The 22,682-nt window shown below is 43.5% G+C and overlaps 1 protein-coding gene across 5 annotated transcripts in view; it reads left to right on the top strand.

Moving 5' to 3' along the window:
• The window catches only part of LOC124042050 (kalirin-like), a 297,232-nt gene that overhangs the window by 200,839 nt on the left and 73,711 nt on the right, over nucleotides 1–22,682 (top strand). For 3 of the 5 annotated variants that reach the window (XM_046360354.1, XM_046360336.1, XM_046360344.1), the window contains exons 19-33: nucleotides 1,385–1,499; nucleotides 2,019–2,134; nucleotides 2,367–2,489; nucleotides 3,712–3,894; nucleotides 5,909–6,030; nucleotides 7,257–7,323; nucleotides 7,716–7,825; nucleotides 8,145–8,214; nucleotides 8,936–9,025; nucleotides 9,344–9,436; nucleotides 13,374–13,485; nucleotides 13,895–14,085; nucleotides 16,235–16,336; nucleotides 16,743–16,885; nucleotides 17,252–17,354. In XM_046360354.1, coding sequence (XP_046216310.1) covers nucleotides 1,385–1,499; nucleotides 2,019–2,134; nucleotides 2,367–2,489; nucleotides 3,712–3,894; nucleotides 5,909–6,030; nucleotides 7,257–7,323; nucleotides 7,716–7,825; nucleotides 8,145–8,214; nucleotides 8,936–9,025; nucleotides 9,344–9,436; nucleotides 13,374–13,485; nucleotides 13,895–14,085; nucleotides 16,235–16,336; nucleotides 16,743–16,885; nucleotides 17,252–17,354 — 1,740 coding nt within the window. Of the gene's footprint in view, nucleotides 1–1,384; nucleotides 1,500–2,018; nucleotides 2,135–2,366; nucleotides 2,490–3,711; nucleotides 3,895–5,908; nucleotides 6,031–7,256; nucleotides 7,324–7,715; nucleotides 7,826–8,144; nucleotides 8,215–8,935; nucleotides 9,026–9,343; nucleotides 9,437–13,373; nucleotides 13,486–13,894; nucleotides 14,086–16,234; nucleotides 16,337–16,742; nucleotides 16,886–17,251; nucleotides 17,355–17,971; nucleotides 18,067–21,106; nucleotides 21,323–22,682 lie in introns of those variants that run through there. The other 2 variants (XM_046360365.1, XM_046360377.1) reach the window with 2 other exon arrangements.

The following is a 22,682-nucleotide window of genomic DNA, read 5'->3' as shown; positions in this document are numbered from 1 at the left end:
ATATATATATTTTTAAATCCCTCATCGATCTACACACAATACCCCATAATGACAAGGCAAAAACAGGTTATTACATTTACATAAGTAGTCAGACCTTTACTCAGTACTTTGTTGAAACGCCTTTGGCAGGGATTACAACCTCAAGTCTTCTTGAGTATGACGCTACAAGCTTGGCACACTTGTATGTGAGGAGTTCCTCCCATTCTTCTCTGCAGATCCTCTTAAGCTCTGTCAGGTTGGATGGAAACCTATTTTCAGTTTTCTCCAGAGATATTAGGACGGGATCAAGTCCGGGCTCTGGCTGGGCCACTCAAGGACATTCAGAAACTTGTCCTGAAGCCACTCCTGCGTTGTCTTTCCTGTGTGCTTAGGGTCGTTGTCCTGTTGGAAGGTGAACCTTCACCCCAGTCTGAGGTCCTGAGCACTCTGGAGCAGGCATCTCTCTGTACTTTTCTCTGGTCATCTTTCCCTCGATCCTGACTAGTTTCACAGTCCCTGCCACTGAAAAACATCCCCACAGCATGATGCTGCCACCACCATGCTTCACCATAGAGATAGGGCCAGGTTTCCTCCAGACTTGACGCTTGGGATTCAGGCCAAAGAGTTCAATCTTGGTTTAATCAGACCAGAGAATCGTGTTTCTCATGGTCTGAGAGTCTTTAGGTGCCTTTTAGGAAACTCCAAGCGGGCTGTCAAGAGGAATTCTGGAGCTCTGTCAGACCAAGGGCCCTCTCTCCCGATTGCTCAGTTTGGCTGAGTGGCCAGCTCTAGGAAGAGTCTTGGTGGTCCCAAACTTCTTACATTTAAGAATGATGGAGACCACTGTGTTTTTGGTGACCTTCAGTACCCAGTAATCTGTGCCTCGACACAATCCTGTCTCGGAGCTCTACGGACAATTCGTTCAACCTAATGGCTTGGGTTTTTGTTCTGACATGCACTGTCAACTGTGGGACCGTATATAGACAGGTGTGTGCCTTTCCAAATCATGTCTCGTCAATTTAGTTTACCACAGGTGGACTCCAGTCAAGTTGTAGAAACATTTTAAGGTTGATCAATGGAAACAGGATGCACCTGAGCTAAAGGTCTGAATACTCATGTAAAAAAGGTTTTTCATTTATTTTTATAATTAGCAAAAATGTCTGTTTTCACATCATCATTATGGGGTATTGTGTGAAGATTGATGAGGACATTTCAGAATAAGGCTTTAAACGTAACAAAATGTGGGAAAGCCAAGGTGTCTGAATACTTACCGAATGAACTGTATGTTGTCTTAAGATAGATACACATGCAATATCCCAATCTCTCATTGTATTTTGGATGGTAGTTGTGGATACATTGTCCATTGCAAGGAACCTGTTCGACAATGTATTTTCTTGTGCCACAGGCTTGCACATTGGCCAGGAGAAATGCTGAGGTGTTCCTGAAGTACATCCACAGGAATAATGTGGGTATTCCTGGTGCTTCAGGCCATGCCAGAGGACCTGAGCAGCAGGTTAAAGGTCAGTCACAACAGCCTTATTGGACTAGAATGGTGTTTGTCCCAAATGGCACCCTATTCCCTACATAGCAGCTAATAGTAATAATATTTAATTTGTAGAGAGCATTTCCCACACTCAATGCACACCTACTTTGGACCAGCGCTGGCCAAAAGTAGTGCACTATATGGAATAATAAGGTATCATTTGGGACGAACTAAATTGACTTCTGAGCACGAGTCCTTAACTCTTTTCAGGCTCCTCTTCTTTAGGAAATGTACATATTTATTTTCACATTCAGTTTACTTTCAGTTAAACTTACTTCTAACGTTTCTTATGTTTCTATATTGACTAGTGAGGTTTTGTTTGAAACTCTGGAGTATTCACCACTGTTAGTTATTACTGCACTGTTGGAGCTAGGAGCACAAGCATTTCACTACACCTGCCATAACATATACGAAATATGTGTATGCAACCAATAAAATGTGATTTGAAGATCTGCTAACTTCTTTCTGTGCTCCCGGACCTCCCTCTCCTCTTTAGCCATCCTCAATGAGCTACTCCAGAGGGAGAACCGGGTTCTGCACTTTTGGACCATGAAAAAACGCCGCCTGGATCAGTGCCAGCAGTACGTGGTGTTTGAACGCAGCGCCAAACAGGTGAGCTCTCCTGAACGCAGCCCAAGCACTCCGAGTGCTGTGTTTTTACTGCATGTCCATAACATCTGGCCTCCTGGACTGGACCCAGCCAGGAATACGTGGGTTTTTTATTTGCTTTCGATGGCCAGCACAGCCAACGTTGAAAGATAGAGGACATGCAGAGAGGAAGAGAAGAATCTGGAATGAGGGAGCTCTTCACTTCACTAATTTCCCCCCATGTCTCTCTCCACAGGCTTTAGACTGGATCCAGGAAACAGGAGAGTATTACCTCTCCACTCACACCTCCCCTGGAGAGAGCGGCGAGAGGAATCAGGAACTACTGAAGGAGTATGAGGAATTCCGAGTCTCCGCCAAGGTATGGAGCTGGCGCCGGGAGGCAGATATAGTCTGCTTCCCAAATGGTACTCTATTCCCTATGTAGGGCACTACTTTTGATCAGAGCTCTGGTCAAAAGAAGTGCCCTACATAGGGAACAGGGTACCATTTGGGACACAACCCTAGAGCTACTGTTCGGAGTCTGCTCTGACTCCCTCACTTACTGCTGACCCTCTACCTGCATATCACATTAGCTAAACACTTACACTAAACACTTCTCTTTTAGTCCTCATTTGGACTCATCTTCTGAGAGTCCTTAAACATTAAAATACAATTTATAATACGAACACATTTTCACATATATACACACTGTTACAAACAGACATGATACACTAACATATTGACCCGTTAAATACTCAGTCTAAGAAGATATTGATTCTTCATCTGCTATAGTCCAACACAACATTTCTGTGTTGTATTTAAATGGTTTTAAAGTATTGTTTAAATGTATATATTGAGTGGTTTCTGGTTTGCTCAGTTAAATTATTCAATTTCTTTATTGCTCTAAATCAAAATGTTATTTTGCCTATTTCTCCTTTCTGTCTGGATAACACATAGATGGTGGACAATCTATTCCTAGTATTTACTGAATGTCTGTCTCTTACTAACTGAATACTGTTGTGAATAGAGTTTGGCCGTTTTAAATGGTGCATATTATGAAATAAAATAAGCATGTTTTTTCAATTATCTTGTTGATTGATGACCAACCAAGAGCATTGCGCATGACTACAACAAAATAACCATATCTCCACTTTAAAATAATGCTTGCTGCTTTGTTCTGTGCAATATGCAGCCTCCTAATTTCACTTGCTGATGCATTTCACCGCAAATGCATTATCAGTGGTTCAGGCAGCAAACAAGTGTTAGGAGATCTCTCCTGAGGGATGTCTGCACTCTCTCAAGCGTCAGCCTAGACATTGACGGGGAGTGTGGAGGCTACAGATTATTGAAAGACTCACACGCAATCATGCTTACATGCACACACACACATGTTATAATACACACACATATATGCAAACTCACCTATGTGTACACACACACACACACACACACACACACACACACACACACACACACACACACACACACACACACACACACACACACACACACACACACACACACACACACACACACACACACACACACACACACACACACACACACACACACACACTAATCTCTCTGTGGGCTTCCTACAGCAAACTAAGGAGAAGGTGAAGCTCCTCATTCAGTTGGCAGACAGCTTCGTCGAGAAGGGACATGTGCACGTCATTGAGCTGAAGAAGTGGGTCACCACAGTGGACAAGCGCTACCGAGACTTTTCCCTACGGATGGGGAAGTATCGCTCCAGCCTGGAGAAATCCCTGGGCATCAGCTCCGAGGTAAGGCCCCCTGGAGGGCCCCTGTAAGGCCCCTATAGAGTTTAGGGCTAACCCCACCTGCTGTGAATGCTCATTCATCAACATAACATAACAGTCCCTGGCAACTAATTAGGCTTAGTCTTTCTCTTGCTAATGAGTGTGTTTTCATTTTGACCAACATATGATAGTTATAATTTGTGCTCCCTTAAATGTAAAGATAGTCCTTCATCTGCTGCTGTTGTTATAACTCCCTTAGAGGTCACCTCCCCAGTAGAAAGGTCCTGCAAATACACTTACAGTTGAAGTCGGAAGTTTTACATACACCTTAGCCAAATACATTTAAACTCAGTTTTTCACAATTCCTGACATTTAATCCTAGTAAATATTCCCTGTTTTAGGTCAGTTAGGATCACCACTTTATTTTAAGAATGTGAAATATTAGAATAATAGTAGAGAGAATGATTTATTTCAGCTTTTATTTCTTTCATCGCATTCCCAGTGGGTCAGAAGTTTACATACACTCAATTGTATTTGGTAGCATTGCAATTTCATTGCCTTTAAATTGTTTAACTTGTATCAAACGTTACGGGTAGCCTTCCACAAGCTTCCCACAATAAGTTGGGTGAATTTTGGCCCATTCCTCCTGACAGAGCTGGTGTAACTAAATCAGGTTTGTAGGCCTCCTTGCTCGCACACGCTTTTTCAGTTCAGCCTACAAATTTTCTATGGGATTGTGGTCAGGGCTTTGTGATGGCTACTCCAATACCTTGAATTTGTTGTCCTTAAGCCATTTTGCCACAACTTTGGAAGTATGCTTGGGGTCATTGTCCATTTGGAAAACCCATTTGCGACCAAGCCTTAACTTCCTGTCTGATGTCTTTTCGATTTTGCTTCAATATATCCACACATTTTCCTACCTCATGATGCCACCTATTTTGTGAAGTGCACCAGTCCCTCCTGCAGCAAAGCACCCCCACAACCTCATGCTGCCACCCCTGTGCTTCACGATTGGGATGGTGTTCTTGGGCTTGCAAGCCTCGTCCTTTTTCCTCCAAACATAGCGATGGTCATTATGGCCAAACAGTTCTATTTTTGTTTCATCAGACCAGAGGACATTTCTCCAAAAACTATGGTCTTTGTCCCCACGTGCAGTTGCAAACCGTAGTCTGTTTTTTTATGGCAGTTTTTGAGCAGTGGCTTCTTCCTTGCTGAGCGGCCTTTCAGGTTATGTCGATATAGGACTCGTTTTACTGTAGATATAGATACTTTTGTACCTGTTTCCTTCAGCATCTTCACAAGGTCCTTTGCTGTTGTTCTGTGATTGATTATAACTTTTCACACCAAGGTACGTTCATCTCTAGGAGACAGAACACGTATCCTTCCTGAGCTCTATGATGGCTGCGTGGTCCCATGGTGTTTATACTTGCGTACTATTGTTTGTACAGATGAACATGGTACCTTCAGGCATTTGGAAATTGCTCCCAAGGATGAAACAGACTTGTGGTGGTCTACAATTCTTTTTGGGAAAATGACTTGTTTCATGCACAAAGTAGATGTCCTAACTGACTTGCCAAAACTATAGTTTGTTAACAAGACATTTGTGGAGTGGTGTACCTAAGTGTATGTAAACTTCCGACTTCAACTGTAAGTGTGACTGTCTCACAAAGAAACAGCTTCCAGTGAGCTCAATACAATACCTTTACTATAGCTAGTATCTCTACTGCCTTGGGTTGAGGAAAACCGGGGGCATGACCTAACACATCTCAGTTTGAAACCCTGTCCTCATCTCGACACGCAGGCATTGATTTCTCCTCTACTTGAAAGAGTTTTTTTTTTCTTCAAAAGTCTATTTGATGTCAGAGTGCTGAATGCTGAGTCATCAAGGACCATGTTGAAGGGAATATAACATGACTCTAATTATGCGTCCCAAAGGGCACCCTATTCCCTATGTATGGCACTACTTTGACAAGGGTGCCATTTGGGGTGTAGGGTGCCATTTGGGGTGTGTGCTGACAGCTCCCTCTGTCTCTGGTAGGATAATAAGGACTTGGAGCTGGACATCATCCCAGCCAGCCTGACTGATCCTGGGGAGGTGAAGCTCCGCGACCCCAACCACGAGGTCAACGAGGAAAAGAGGAAGTCAGCCAGGAAGAAAGAGTGAGTACACACTGCAGACAGAGAGAAATAGGGAAGAATCGCTGGAGGAAGCAGGTGTTGCGAAGTACTCAAGTCTATGGTAGTACTATGGCTTTTCATAAGGTGTATAGGCCTATGTTTAACATTTCATGATGTGCTGGGGGCTGGTCAAGTGGTAGTGCTGCCGTCTGCCCACGCCAGAACACATATGCTCTTTGAAGAAGTGGTTAGATCCCCGTTCCGACACTCACTTTTTCTGCTGTATCCCTCGTTTATATACAGTTCATTCAGTTCATTCCGACCCCTTGACTTTTTCCACATTTTGTTACGTTACAGCCTTATGGTAAAATTGATTCAATTAAATGTTTTCCTTATCAGTCTACCCACAATACCCTATAATGACAAAATGAAAACAGGTTTTTAGAAATGATTGCAAATGTATAAAAAATACAAAACAGAAATACCTTATTTACATAAGTATTCAGACCTTTTGCTATGAGACTCTAAATTGAGCTCAGGTGTATCCTATTTACATTGATTACATTGAGGTTTCTACAACTTGATTGGACATGATTTGGAAAGGCACACACCTGTCTATATAAGGTACCACAGTTGACAGTGCATGTCAGAGCAAAAACCAAGCCATGAGGTTGAAGGAATGGTCTGTAGAGCTTTGAGACAGGATTGTGTCGAGGCACAGATCTGGGGAAGGGTACCAAAAAACGTCTGCAGCATTGAAGGTCCCCAAGAACACCGTAGCCTCCATTATTCTTAAATGGAAGAAGTTTGGTACCACCAAGACTCTTCCCAGAGCTGGCCGCCCGGCCGAACTGAGTAATCAGAGGAGAAGGGCTGGTGCAAACGTATACCTTCTTAATTGGCTCAAACGCATTAAGAAGGAAAAAAAATCCACAACTTAACTTTTAATTAGGCATACCTGTTCATTGAATGCATTAAAGGTGACTACCTCATGAAGCTGGTTGAGAGGATGCCAAGAGTGTGCAGAGATGTCATCAAGGCAAAGGGTGGCTCCTTTGAAGAATCTAAAATCTATTTTGATTTGTTTAACACTTTTTTTTGGTTACTACATGATTCCATATGTGTTCTTTCATAGCTTTGATGTCTTCACTATTATTCTACAATGTAGAAAATGGTCAAAATAAAGAAAAACCCCTGAATGAGTAAGTGCACCCAAATGTTTGACTGGTACTGGTTGGTGATAATGTCGCATGTGTTTATTTATCCAGGTTCATAATGGCTGAACTCCTTCAGACTGAGAAGGCCTATGTCAGGGACTTGCATGAATGTTTAGAGGTAAGCTTATTCCTCTTCCATTTTCACTTGGCAATGAAACTCTTCTTTTCAGTGATGTATTGGCCTTGTCATGGACTCATAGAAGTGGTTCTTGGGGTGTTTTAATGATATAATAAGTCAGATTTGTTAATTGTTTTTCCACCTACACAGTCATTGGTCATCCACAGGCACAAGTATTTCAATTACAGCAACATTTTAGTTATCCAGAGCAACTAACAGCCAGTGCATTCAACACATTCTTCTGAGGAAAAAAACAGATTACACTTATAACCCTTCTTCGAAAAGGTTGCCAGGATGAAAAAACAAGCCCAAGATGTTTTGTGAGGATTGGTTGTAGGACATGATAGGATGTAATTTGCTGTGTGTCTTTCTCATCTCCTCGTCCTGTCTAGGCGTACCTGTGGGAGATGACGAGTGGGGTGGAGGAGATCCCGCCTGGCATCGTCAACAAGGAGCACATCATCTTCGGCAACATCCAGGAGATTTATGACTTCCATAACAGGTAGGAGTCTCTTTCAAATTGAGGATGCGTCCCAAATGGCACCCTATGCCCTATATAGTGCACTTCTTTTGACCAGGGTCGGGGTCAAAGGGAGGGCACTACATAGGGAACAGGGTGTCATCTGGGACACATCCTTAATTTGAAAGAGATTCCAACTTGTTATATCAGTTAGCTTTGTTGTGTTTCAGGTGCAAATCATTGCATGAGAGACCAATTCAAATCACTTCTATTTCATGTGATTTTGGTTGAGGAAATAAGTTTTCTATGATAAGCAGTGAATATTATCATGGTTAACCCTCTCTTTTCTGTCTAATTGCAGCATTTTCCTCAAAGAGCTAGTGAACTATGAACAGCTACCTGAAGATGTGGGCCATTGTTTTGTCACATGGGTAAGACTCTTGTTTTCACACAATGGGTCATGTTCATTAGAGCACACAAAGGAAAACGAGTATTTCTTATTGGTCACGTCCAGGTAGTCCCATCCAGTTTCGTGCCTAGTGAATACGACCATAGTGTTTAGTTTTTTGCTTACACCGCCCACAGGGCACTTCTGACTTGTGGCTTCATGATTACATGTGAACGTTGTTTACTGTCTTACATCTGTAATCAATCAATCGTATTTTATAAAGCCCTTTTTTCCATAAACAGGCATACAGTAGCATTCATTTTTTATTTAACGAGGCAAGTCAGTTAAGAACAAAGTCTTATTTTCAATGACAGCCTAGGAACAGTGTATTAACTGACTTGTTCATGGGCAGAATGACAGATTTTTACCTTATCGGCTCGGGGATTCAATCTTGCAACCTTTCAGTTACTAGTCCAATGCTCTAACCACTAGGCTACCTGCCGCCCCATGATAACCTCTTGTAAAGCTGCTTTGTTTAAGCATTGGCAGTGAACGTTGCTTACCGTAGTTGTAGTGATATACTGTATATATATATATATATATATATATATATATATATATATATATATATATATATATATATGTATATATATATATATATATACTGTATATATATATATATGGACAAATATATGCACGTAAGAAAATATATGTTCAGTAATTTGAATTTGAATTTGACTGGATTTTCCCATTCTGTTTTGCAGGCTGATAAATTCCACATGTATGTAAATTACTGTAAAAACAAACCAGATTCCAGCCAACTCATATTGGAGCATGCTGGAAGCTTCTTCGACGTAAGTGAATGAGTTTTCCTCTTATACCTGTAGGTGGTGCCAATTAGCCATTTATTTCAACCCTAAAACACAGGAATCATTATTTTCTGCTTGCTACCATCAGTCTCTTTGCATGACAGTGCACAGCCATCCTCAGTCTTATGACTTCTGTTCCAAATGGCACTCTATTCCCTTTACAGTGCACTACATATGAACTGTGACCATAGGGAATAGGGTGCCATTTCGGACGAACACATGATGATAGGCATCACATTAGGGTATCTCAATGTCAACATCAATATGCTTTAATCGTCATGATGTCGTCAATTCTGTGTGCAGGAAATCCAGCAGCGACACGGATTGGCCAACTCAATATCCTCCTACCTTATCAAGCCAGTGCAGAGGATCACTAAGTATCAGCTTCTCCTCAAGGTAGGGAGATTTTTGTCCCAATTGGCACCCAATTACCTATATAGTGCACTACCTTTGACTAGAGCCCTTTGAGCCCTGGTCAAAAGTAGTGCACTACAGTCATGACTGAAAAGATTGGCGACATTGGTAAAGATTATTTTTAAAAGAAGGAAATTGTATTTTATATGAATACAATTGTTTTTTTTTCTCAACAAGATAAGAATAAAAAATACTTTCAATACTCCAGCACCCTCCCCTGGCAAGGATAACGAGACAGCTTTTTTCTAAAAATGTTTTTAGAAAAAAGATCCTTGATATCCTTCATCTGCTCTTACGGACTTCCCTTGTGAATTCAAACCACAGGTTTTCAATGAGGTTCAAGTCCGGAGACAGAGATGGCCATTGTAGAATGTTGATAACTGGGTAAAGTTCATGATGCCATTGACCTTAACATGGTCCCCAGGACCAGTGGATGCAAAATACTCCCAGAACATCAAAGATCACCACAATATTTTACAGTAGTTATGAGGTTCTTTGCATCCTTTTGACACTAGTGCTGAGCGATTAGTGATTTGAGGTCCGATTAAAAAAAAGTTTTTGATTATTCAATATTTCTTTAAAACATTAAATGCACTATGCATTATGTGGGTTGAATGCTGTAACAGATTTTTTAAAATAAAAGTCCCATGATGGTAGTGACTGCCCATTACTGCTTATCATTTATTCACATTACTTTACAAATTAATTAAAGCTGACATGTCTTGAGTCAATAAGTATTCAACCCCTCAAGGGTTATTTGAAGCCTAAATACATTCAGGAGTAAACATTTGCTTAACAAGTCTCGTAATAAGATGAATGGACTCACTGTGTGCAATAATAGTGTTTTGAGCATGGTGAAGTAATTAATTACACTTTGGATGGTGTATCAATACAACCAGTCACTATAAAGATAAAGGCGTCCTTCCTAATTCAGTTGCCAGAGAGGAAGGAAACCACTCAGTGATTTCATCATGAGGCCAATACAAAAACTGTTAGAGTTGTTGGCTAGAGATCCAGGTAGGCACGTTTGCTATTTAACGCAACAGTTTTTGTGACAAAACTATTGTAGAGTTGAAAATGCGATGGAAGCACATTGAACTTTAGACTTTTATTCGGTACATGAAAACTTAAAGCTGCAATATGTAACTTTTTGGGCGACCTGACCAAATCCACATAGAAATGTGAATGATAGATTTGTCATTCTGATTGAAAGTAAGTCTAAGAAGCGGTAGATCTGTTCTGTGTGTGCAATTTAGTTTTTGCGTCTTTTAATTTATTAATTTAGGTTTTGTTCACCAGCTTCAAATAGCTGAAAATGCAATATTTTTGTTTATGGAAAATATATTTCACAGTGATTTCGATGGTACAGTGATTCTTTGCACTATACTTGCTTGTTTTGTCACGTGAACTGATTAGCAACTAGGGAACGGCGAAAAAGTACATTTCGTGTGCACTGTCATCACGCACTGACCTTAATCAGCAACAAGTCCGTTTGGTGGAAATAGCACTGGTGGGAAAATGCCTACTATTTTTTGGGAGATTTTTTTATATTCAATTAAAAATCTGTCACCAATTAGATGGAAACCTAGCTGCTGTAGTTCTACAACTCCCTACTACATCGCACAGTTCTGGCTTGATCTGATTTATCTCTGAAGAAACTGTGCATGGTGCACATTGAGCACTAAATGGAATTCAAATAATTGAATCAATTTTGATCAATTAGTTGTTTAAAAAAACAAAAATACAAACATTTTGGTTAATCACTCAGCACTATTCGACGCCAAACCCACTACTAGTGTGTGTGGCCAAAGAGCTTTACTTTCATGTCATCTGACCTTAGCACCAGTTTACAATCCAAGTACCAATGCCATTTAGCAAACTTCAGGCATTTACATTTGTTGGATTAAATGGAAATATAACTCTTTAGCCACGCACACCAGTGGTGGGTTTGGCGTCGAAAGAAGGATGCAAAGAACCTAATACCTACTGTACAATATAGTAGTGGATCCTTGATGTTATGGGACTATTTTGCTTCCACTGGTCCTGGGGCCCTTGTTCAGGTCAACGTCATCATGAACATTACCCAGTACCAGGACACTTTTGCCAAAAACCTGGGTTGCCTCTGCCAGTCGGCTGAAACTTGGCCACAAGTGGATCTTCCAGCATGACAGTAAGTCCATCAAAATCCACAAATAAATGGTTAATTGACCACAAAATCAGATTTTTGCAATGGCCATCTCAGTCTCCAGACTTAAAACCCATTGAAAACCTGAGGAGGAACGGTCTAAGATTGCTCTCAAGCTCATAAAACATTTTTGAAAAAGGCTCAGTGCCGTTATCCGCACAGGGGAGGGTCCTACAGTATCTTAAACATGGGTGTCAATACTGTCATTGTAACGGCCGTTGGTGGAAGAAGGTAGGGACCAAGGTGCAGCGTGGTAAGTGTTCATCTTGTTTATTTAACTGAACACTGAGTAACCAAAACAACAAAGAGAACAACCGAAACAGTTCTGTCTGGTGCAAACACAAAAACAGAAAACAATAACCCAGTGGGAACAGGCTACCTAAGTATGGTTCTCAATCAGAGACAACGATAGACAGCTGCCTCTGATTGAGAACCACACCCGCCAAACAACAAAGAAATACAAAACATAGAAAATGAACATAGACTGCCCACCCTAGTCACACCCTGGCCTCACCAAAATAGTGAATAAAAGCCTCTCTATGGCCAGGGTGTCACAGTCATTCGACTCCTATCTTTTTGAGAGAAAAATATATTACTTGTTAAACATAATATTTTTCTCTGAGCGATTGTATTAGTATAAAATCTATAAATCTATAAATAGCATACAATATACAGTGTAGCTCATTATTTGTCATATTTATATTATACAGTGGGGTGGCAGCGTAGCCTAGTGGTTAGAGCGTTGGACTAGAAACCAAAAGGTTGCAAGAGATGACAAGGTCAGCTCTTGACAAACTGAACAACCCACTGTTCCTAGGCTGTCATTGAAAATTAGAATTTGTTCTTAACTGACTTTCCTAGTTAAATAATAAAACAGTCTCTTTTGCACACCTTTATCAAGGTTGCCAATATAGTGCACATAGGGACTAGTAGAATAGGGTGCCATTTGGGACAAGGAGGAAACCTGGGAGCCATTGTTATCCATCCCACTTCCCCCAGGAAATATGAAACATCAAAGCATTCTGGAGCACTTCTCCACCTCTCTCTATCCCTCCCTCCCACCTACATATGCACCCACCCTGCCTCCCTCTCTCTATTTCCCTCTATCCCCCCTCCCACCTACATATGCATCCACCCTGCCTCCCTCTCTCTATTTCCCTCTCTCCCTCCTCTCACTCTCTTTCACTCTCTCTCTCTACCTCCATCATCCCTCTCTCCCCTCCTTCCCCTCCCTCCCCCTCTCCCTCCTTCCCTGCAGCCCTCCCTTACTCTGTATCAGTATGTTTACGTTGAGCTTTCTCATAGGGCCACGCTCATTAATGGCTTCCCATGAGTCGGCTGATTCCCTTGCCTGTGTGTGGGCCCTTAGCTCTGTGTTAAAATGTCCATAGCAGCACTTAGTGATGTGTCCGCTTGTACAGAGCATCATCACACAGTATCTTAGGATGCATTCCAAATGGCATCCTATTCCCTATGCTATATAGTGCACTTATGCCATTTAGGACGTAAGCCAGTATCTTACATACAGAGATCCCCCTTTACAGTGCCTGGCACAAGAAATAGCACTGAAACCATTTCCAGACGTGTCTTCTCCAAATGACTGTTCCTAATAAAACAGTATCCAGCTGGGGAAATGATTGTCCTGTGTTTAACATGCATGCCAAGGAACTGTAGACTTAGGAACCCCATCAATGCACTGGAGCTGATGAAAACGGTCCAAATGTCATGTTTCAGGAGCTGCTGACCTGCTGTGAGGAGGGGAAGGGGGAGATTAAGGATGGCCTGGAGGTGATGCTTAGTGTCCCCAAGAGGGCCAACGACGCCATGCACGTTGCCATGCTGGAAGGTACAGCAGGAGGGAGGCCTGTGTGCTTGCATTCTATTTAACACGTCTCCAATTCTCTTAGAAAGGGTGTTCCATCACTTCATGTGGAGGTAAACTAACTAACCGTATCTGTCCCTTTAAGGGACAATTGTGAAATGTACAGTAAGACCTGCACTGCATGGAATAACACTATCTAGTAGGGAAGTATAGAGCTGTAAGGTTGTTGTTTCTCTGTCAGCGTTGGGGACAATTGCAATTGAAGTCTGACAATTCCAATTGCCGAAATTTCAAATTCCATAATTGCAAAAAAAAAAAAGCTTCTATTTCAATGACTAAATTGAAGTTCTTACTTGACTTCAAGTCAAATTGGCCCCAACTCTGCAGTCCGTAGTGCGTTGCTGTATTTAAAGAGCCATGTGATCTCCGACAGGTTTCGATGAGAATCTGGACGTGCAGGGAGAGCTGTTCATCCAGGACACATTCCAGGTGTGGGATCCCAAGTCTCTGATCCGGAAGGGACGGGATCGCCATCTCTTCCTGTTCGAGATCTCCCTGGTGTTCAGCAAGGAGATCAAGGACTCGGCCGGCCGCACCAAATATGCCTTCAAGAACAAACTGCTGGTAGGACTGGACTCCTTTCCTGGACCCCATTTTCTCCTTTCCTTGTCCTTCTTTTCTGTCTTCTCCTCTCCTTTTCTCTCCTCTCCTCGCCTCTACTTGTCTCTTTTCTCCTCTCCTCTTTTCTCCTCTCCTCTTTTCTCCTCACCTCTTTTCTCCTCACCTCTTTTCTCCTCTCCTCTCCTCTCCTCGCCTCTTTTCTCCTCGCCTCTTTTCTCCTCACCTCTTTTCTCCTCTCCTCGCCTCTTTTCTCCTCTCCTCTTTTCTCCTCTCCTCTTTTCTCCTATCCTCGCCTCTTTTCTCCTCGCCTCTTTTCTCCTCGCCTCTTTTCTCCTCTCCTCGCCTCTTTTCTCCTCTCCTCTTTTCTCCTCGCCTCTTTTCTCCTCTCCTCGCCTCTTTTCTCCTCTCCTCGCCTCTTTTCTCCTCTCCTCGCCTCTTTTCTCCTCTTTTCTCCTCACCTCTTCTCCTCTCCTCGCCTCTTCTCCTCTTTTCTCCTCTCCTCGCCTCTTTTCTCCTCTGCTCGCCTCTTTTCTCCTCTCCTCGCCTCTTTTCTCCTCTCCTCGCCTCTTTTCTCCTCTCTCGCCTCTTTTCTCCTCTCCTCGCCTCTTTTCTCCTCTCCTCGCCTCTTTTCTCCTCTCCTCACCTCTTTTCTCCTCTCCTCGCCTCTTTTCTCCTCACCTCTTCTCCTCTCCTCGCCTCTTTTCTCCTCTCCTCGCCTCTTTTCTCCTCTTTTCTCCTCACCTCTTCTCCTCTCCTCGCCTCTTTTCTCCTCTTTTCTCCTCTCCTCGCCTCTTTTCTCCTCTCCTCCCCTCTTTTCTCCTCTTTTCTCCTCTCCTCCCCTCTTTTCTCCTCTCCTCCCCTCTTTTCTCCTCTCCTCGCCTCTTTTCTCCTCTTTTCTCTTCTCCTCTCCTCGCCTCTTTTCTCCTCTTTTCTCCTCTCCTCGCCTCTTTCCTCCTCTCCTCGCCTCTTCTCCTCTCCTCGCCTCTCCTCTCCTTGTCTCTTTCGTCCTCTCCCCTCCTCTCCTACCTGCTCTACAGCTAAAGTTCAAGTCAAAGGTCCCTTTGAAAGGAATGAAGCTGCACATGACTTACTCTGAGGAATGAGACTGGTCACGTATAGTCATTTGGAGTTGCAGCTTTTCAAGGGCATTTTCACAAGACAGTGCTGGTGTTTTCATGTAGATATTGTGTCATCCAGCTGGCCAAGCTGTGAACCTAATACTACTATAACGATGTGATGCCTTGCATGTGTCCTGGGGAGTCCTGGGGAGTTGGATCAGAAAGGCAGGTGCTTTTAACCAGTGGAGATGTTTGCTCCACACTGTGGGCCAAGAGGTTAGCCAACCCATTCCCTTTTATCTGCATCCAGCCTTGGATGAGATGTAAAGCCCCCATCGTGTGCGCGTGCCTGTGTGCCTGTGCGCCTGTGTGCGTGCCCGCCTGCGCATGCGCCTGCGTCGGATGAGTGCGCAGAGTATTTATGCTATTGTGGGCTACGATTCGTACGACGCTCAAATGTAGATATTCTTGCCTTCTTATTTCAATAATGTCACTCTCAATTGAGTGCCTGCTAAATGACTAAGATGTAGATTATGTGTAAGCAGGACTGGACTACGGCATATGTGTTAATTTCCCGCTTGTGTAATAGGCTACAGTATTTCAGGGTGTTTTAGAGGAAGCTGTGGAGGGAGAACACAAAGAGGCAGGTGTTGAATACATGAAACCCCGAGCAGATGGAGTGGTCTCAGTCCTGAATTAAAGCATGAATTATGAATGCATATGTGCGTGTCCAATAGCAGCTGTTCCAGGTTGCTTCCCACATGGCACCCTATTTGTCTTTATGGAGAGAGCCCTATGGGCCCTGGTCATAATTAGTGCACTATTTAGGGAATAGGGTGCCATTTGGTACACGAGACCAGCCAGGACCCAAGAACTACAGTCCACAGGGACAAAGAGGAAAGTTGGATGGGATTTACTATGACCGTATCTTAATGTACCTCTTAGAAGCTAATGTCTTTATCATAAAGGGAACGTTGCTATTGGAGGGTTTGAAATGATATTCAATGGTATACTGAACACATGATTTGGGATGCTCCAATTCGTAACAAGCATTTGAAAACAGTGTTTAAGATCTTGTTGTTCTCCATCTCCAGACATCAGAACTGGGCGTGACAGAGCACATTGAAGGGGACCCCTGTAAGTTTGCCCTGTGGGCTGGAAGGACCCCCTCATCTGACAACAAGACTGTCCTCAAGGTACGTCCACAAAGGCATCTACTGATTCCTAAAGATAGTTTAGGGCAGTTTTCCCTTTCAGATCATAATGATTATGATTATACGGGGGGACCTGATCCTAGATCAGCACTCCTACTCTGAGACGCTTTGTGAATACAGGGCCCAGGTCTCTTAAAGCTGCCTTCTACTGATCTTCAAGATTTTTCAGGACATTGAGGGCCATTAAAGGCGACATATAATATAGTCTGCCTAAGGACTAGGCCTGTAAGGGCCATGCCTTGCAGAAGGCATCATTTACACAGCAACAGCTTCAGGGTTACAGTGCAGTTTTTCTCCTTTGTACACCTTCTCGTGAACTTCAAGTGACAAGAGGCCAGAGGATCCTAAAAATTCAATGTGATGTGGTGTGTCTCACTCTCCTCCCCAGGCGTCCAGCATTGAAGCAAAGCAGGAATGGATCAAGAACATCCGGGAGGTGATCCAGGAGAGGATCATCCACCTCAAGGGGGCGCTGAAGGAGCCTATCCACATGCCCAAAACCCCTGCCAAGCCACGCAACAACAGCAAAAGGTGAGCAGGCCCATCACTCTGCCATGGCAGGCACCCACATAAGCAACACCTGGAAGAATAAACAATAATTAAATGAACAATAACCATATTTGGTAGATCAGTATGGCTCATTATATTTGATTTGGTCCATCTTTTCGATTAGGATGGCTAAAGATACGATACATCCCCATCAACAAACGAACATCAAGACAGACAGTCATGTGACACATCCCTTTTAACTCTCCCTGTGTGTGTGTGTGTGTGTGTGTGTGTGTGTGTGTGTGTGTGTGTGTGTGTGTGTGTGTGTGTGTGTGTGTGTGTGTGTGTGTGTGTGTGTGTGTGTGTGTGTGTGTGTGTGTGTGTGTGTGTGTGTGTGTGTGTGTCCAGGGATGCTGGTGAGGATGTCGACAGCCAGGGTGACGGCAGCAGCCAGCCAGACACCGTCTCCATCGCCTCCAGGACCTCCCAGAACACTGTGGACAGTGATAAGGTAGGAGGACGTCGGGAACATCTCTTCTATTCCCAATAGGGCTACACAAGATATTACCATCACACATATTTCACAATTGTGGGATGTGTATTGCATCAAACAAACAAAAAGCTACAGTGATATCGGTCACCTACAGTGCCTTCAGAAAGTATTCACACTCTTTGACTTGTTCCACATATTGGAAAATTATTGACTCAGGGGTGTGAATACAAATATATTTAATTTTCAGTACATTTTTTTTAAATGGGGTATTGTGTGTAGAATTTTGAATTCAGGCTAGAACACAACAAAATGTGTTATAAGTCAAGGGGTTTGAATACTGCAGGCACTGTGCATTGCAGACATTGCATTACATAAACCAATGGTGACGTGCCACGTCTTCGACTGCACAGTCGGGAATACAATTGCTAAATCATGTGATGCGGTTAGCTGATATGTTAAATACTTATCGTAGCATCATGACACCTGGCCAATTGACTCCTCCCTAGCTCTGCCCCCTGTAGGTCACATGATGGAGAGGTGATTTACAAACAGGGTTTCCCTGGCCTCTCTTATGTTTGCAGCAGGGGCTGTGGCCTGTCATTAGAGATTAGACTCCCCATGTAGATGCTACTAGGTTAGACAACAATCATGTGAAGCTATGAAAAGGGTGTTAAGGTTTTGTGCGGGCATGTGCCCTCACTCAGCATATGAAGGACCGTATGAAATCAAAGTAAGGCTCATTTCAAACTATTTTGCAGCTAAATGGTTTCTCTTGAGCTAGAAGACACTGTATTGTTGGAGTGGGAGTAGCCAGCAAATCTGATGCCTTACGCTTGCTAACAGCAGCACTACAGGGTCGGACAGGCCATTTGCTTCAATTAAGACGCTGCGGAGCTGGCGTGAGATATGGCTTGGAAAATATATGTCAATCCAGGGATGGGAAATGTGTTGTACAGCATATTGTCCCTATATCCCAACTGTTAGTGGTGTTACGTTTGATACCGGAGCTTCAAGGCATGAGTCGAAATCACTACCTCGAAGCAAGTATGCCGATACCTGTATCACTTTATCAGAAGCACATGATCAATGACATCCGACGCTTCGTTTTCATCCAACATCCACCTGATTTGGTTTGGTAGAAGACAAAAAGTCAATCTTTAATAATTTGGCTGTTCTAAATGATTTTGACCAGCAGCTGCCACTAGTGTATGCTGTGTTGAACAACGCCTTGAGTAATGAACCCATTTCTGACACAATTGACTGGAAAACCTCAATGCCTCAGGAAGCTTATTTTCCACAGCACTACCGACTGTTACACAGAGAAGATTGAACGACTGGTTTTTAAGTGCCTGTCATTCAATCTTCTCAGTGTCACAGTTGGGATAATGGGACAATTCGGGGGAGGGCGCATTTCTCATCCCTCAATTGAGGTAAGCTTTCCGAGCCATATCTCACTCCATCTCCTCTGTCTTAATTTAAACATTTGTCTGACCCTGTAGTGCAGCTGAAAGCAAGCACAAGGTGTTGAATCAGCTAGTGTGTGAGTTAAGCTGGGCCACGTTTAGTAGTCAAATGTTCCGGATAGAAATGAAATAAATAGGACTGACACGATTCCTTGTTCTGCGTATCAAAAAGACATGGTTGTTCTACATCGTATTTCTTTCTGAGCGTTCCACAACATTGCACTCTGTTGAACGTGACCCTGATGGGCGTTCTGTTGTGAAGCTGTCTTGTCTTTTGGATGGAAGATCTCGCTTTGACCCTCCCTGCGGTCCCTGGTCAAAAGTATCGCACTAAATCGGGAATATGTTGCCATTTTGGATGCAAGCCAGAGAGGGAGGCCTGACCAGGCTTTTGTGACGCCCTATGACCTTTTCACACAGTCCACCCACATGCCATGCTTTGCCCCAGTGCTAAATGTCACTCTGCCACACACAACAGACAGACAAGGCTCGAGAATGGAGTGACATGGCCTTGTTGGACTGGTGATGAATGGGCCTGATGTGAGGGAAGTTTATGGAACGTGTGTGTGTGTGTGTGTGTGTGTGTGTGTGTGTGTGTGTGTGTGTGTGTGTGTGTGTGTGTGTGTGTGTGTGTGTGTGTGTGTGTGTGTGTGTGTGTGTGTGCGCGCGTGCACGCGCTTGTTTGTTTGTGTATGTCCTTCCTGGGCTTCTTCTCGTGTGTTTTTCCATGAACTCTTGCCTAGTTTTTATCTCTGGAACCCAACACAAGTTCTACTCTCCTCTGTTGTTTGCAGCCCTTCCTGACAGTTAGGACTGCTTTTGTCTTGGAGGTTGTCTCAACTGAAGAACAATATTATTTCATTCAGTCTTGAGGTGGGAGTGTTGTCTTGTTGCTCTTCTTGGAAGGCTCAGTGCTGGAGCTCCCTTATAGTTTATTGCAAGACCGATAAGCTAAATTCCGATGTTGCTTATGCTGTTGTGAATAGGTAGGGGAAGGCTGGATAGTACAAATCACAGTTCACAACGCCAAACCGGAACTAATTTGAGCGGCTAAGTATCACTGACTGACTGTCATGAGTTTTTTTTCTTCTTTTCTCTCTGTTGTTACGTCGCAAGCCGAGCCATGTCAATTCTTCCACAGACTTGGTTTTGAGGTCTTTCCAAGCCCTTCCAATGCCTTCGTCTGATTCAAGCTGAAAGTTTGCCACTCTGCACAGACACATGCAGACTCCTGTCTCGCACCCACTGCTATGGCCCAGTGGCTGTGGCTTCCACTGAGGGAGGATTTGTTTTCACCCTGCATGGAGCTGGAAGAGCTCGTCTGCGTTCCAAATGGCACCCTATTCCCTATAGTGCACTACTTTTGTACAGAGCCCTATGGGATTCCCTATGGGCCCTGGTCAAAAGTAGAGCAGTACATAGGGAATAGGCTGACATTTGGGACGCACGCATAGGCTGCATCCTGGGCTTGTCTTGCTGCCGTCTGTCTCCAACTTGTATTTTTTCAGCGGTGTCTACTTTCCCCTGTAGATCCACCCAACCCATGGCTCCATGGAGTATTATAGAGTATTAAGTCCAACAACAACACTTTTTTGTTTTACATTTTTGGCTTGTAGATTGATATATGATGAAAACAGTTTTCTAAAATTGAACTATTTTGGGTGTACAACAGGGGCCTGCTTATTCACAAGGAACAAAGTGGAAGCAAATGGGCCGAAACTGGGAAGGAATTACCTGAACATTGTCCAGTAGGAAAGGCTGTTTTTTGTTTTCCTTTGCAAAACATTTTACTACGGTATGCACTTATGAATATGACCCATAGTTCACAAGGGTTTTTGGCCTCTGTCCCTCATGCTGCACATCTCATGGATGTGTTGCTGTTCTCTGCTCATTCACTAAGGCAAGGCTGTATGCCTCTCTCCATTAATAAAAGTTGACCCCTCCCCCCCCCCTGTCTCACCATATAATGAAGCTATTCTCCCATCGCCACCGCTGCATCCATAAGTCACAAGACGACCCTCACGCTCCTCCGATGGGAGAGGAGGGTTCTCTCTCTATTCTAACGTTCTCTTTCCCTCACTCACACGCTCTCTCTCTCTCTCTCCATCTTTCCCTCTCTCGCTCTTTCTCTTTTTCTTTCTCTCTACTTTTCTGTTTCTCTCTTTCCCTCTCCCTCCATCTGAAGGCTTTGGGCCAAGTTGGGTTTAGCGGTGCCCCTCCCTCCCTCCCTCCCCTCCCTCCCTCAAGCAAGCAAACACACACATTCCCTAATACACATACTGTCAGAGTGTAGATCATCACAGCAGCTTGGGATATCCAGTGTTCCACAGGCTTACTATGAGTAGTAGAGACGGGTCATAATAACAAACACTACTGTACAGCCTGCCTGTCTGGCTCAACCAATCAGAAGGCAGAGCTACTTGAACTGAGCTTAACTCACAGCAGCGCAGAGAGAGTGAAAGCAGAGCAAGAGACACCATGCCAAAGTGGATGAGCTTTAAACTTTTCAAGGAGAGCAGTCGCGTAAGTAATAGACCCTAGCTTCTCTACCGAAGTACCTTGGATCTTTTAAAGACCTGTGACGTTTAGAGAAGGTTTTGTCTAGGCTACGGGTCGTTTTGTCTAGGCTACGGGTCGTTTTGTCTAGGCTACGGGTCGTTTTGTCTAGGCTACGGGTCGTTTTGTCTAGGCTACGGGTCGTTTTGTCTAGGCTACGAGTTCTGCCAGATGTTGTCAGGCACTTGTCTGCTGTGCAATTTTAAATCATATCAAATGAATTAGTTGAATATATTGATTTAATGTTTAAGATTGTAATTCTACTGTCTGAATCACACGAGTCCAAACTGTACATTACAGGTATGTATAGCTTCTCCGCATATTCACCATAATAGAGAAAATGTATATCTAGCCACATAGGCATATCATTCATGGGAATCATATTGGAGTCACATGAAATGTGCTAATGTGGCTAACATCAGATGTTTGTAATGTTATGTCCGGAGCACTGAGAAGAAGCACATTGCTGTGTTGAAAGGGAGTTCCCTCCCTCATGTCCCAGCAGTAGAGCAGATTAATGGTTAAACTGTGAGGGCTGGCTGGGCCAGTCGACAAAGGAAGCAGGCTATTAAAACTGCCTCAATGAGACAGTACTTACTGACTCACTGTGCAGTTCTGAACATAGAATTATGGATATTGGCAGCCTAGCAACATGACAAAAAAAACATCCATCTTGGTCAGGAAAAGTTTAATTCTAGAAACTGATCAAAATGTTGAATTATAGGATATGTTTGGCTCTGGCTAAAGACATGGTTGCAGTAGATTAACCCTATAGTGGCTTGTCTTGTCTACTGTTTTACTGAGTGTATGCGCAGACCTGGGTTCAAATACTTTAAAAAATCATTCAAATCATGTATCTGTGCTTGATTAAGCTTGCCTGTTGCAATGGAACCGATTGAAAAGTTCCTAGTGTAAACCCTGCACACCTGGCATTCCAGGCAGGCTAAAGCAAACACTCCAGATTTCAAATAGAATTTGAACCCAGGTCTGTGTTCATATAGTCTAAGAGAATGAGGATGGAGGCTTTGTTGAGATGAGTATGCAGCAGACGGGTATGTCTTTATGATTGAAACACAATGAATGCTCAGCTGACATTCAAAATTAGGTCATACTATGGCTATCGCTAGAGTGCGATGGGACAAGGATTGTGCACCCCCTCATGGGTCTCCCAGATGCTGCCGGCTGCGACACAGCCCGGGATCGAACCAGGATCTGTAGTGATGTCACTAGCAATGCGATGCAGTGCCTTAGACCTCTGTGCCACTCGGGCAGCCGCACCGCATGCCGATTTTTGTCGTCGTGGATGGTTGGGGGACCAGAACAATTA

This window comes from Oncorhynchus gorbuscha, linkage group LG01, assembly GCF_021184085.1.
Source record: "Oncorhynchus gorbuscha isolate QuinsamMale2020 ecotype Even-year linkage group LG01, OgorEven_v1.0, whole genome shotgun sequence".
Lineage (NCBI taxonomy): Eukaryota > Metazoa > Chordata > Actinopteri > Salmoniformes > Salmonidae > Oncorhynchus > Oncorhynchus gorbuscha.
Note: the sequence above shows the minus strand (reverse complement) of the source record. Positions and strands in the feature narration are given on the sequence as shown.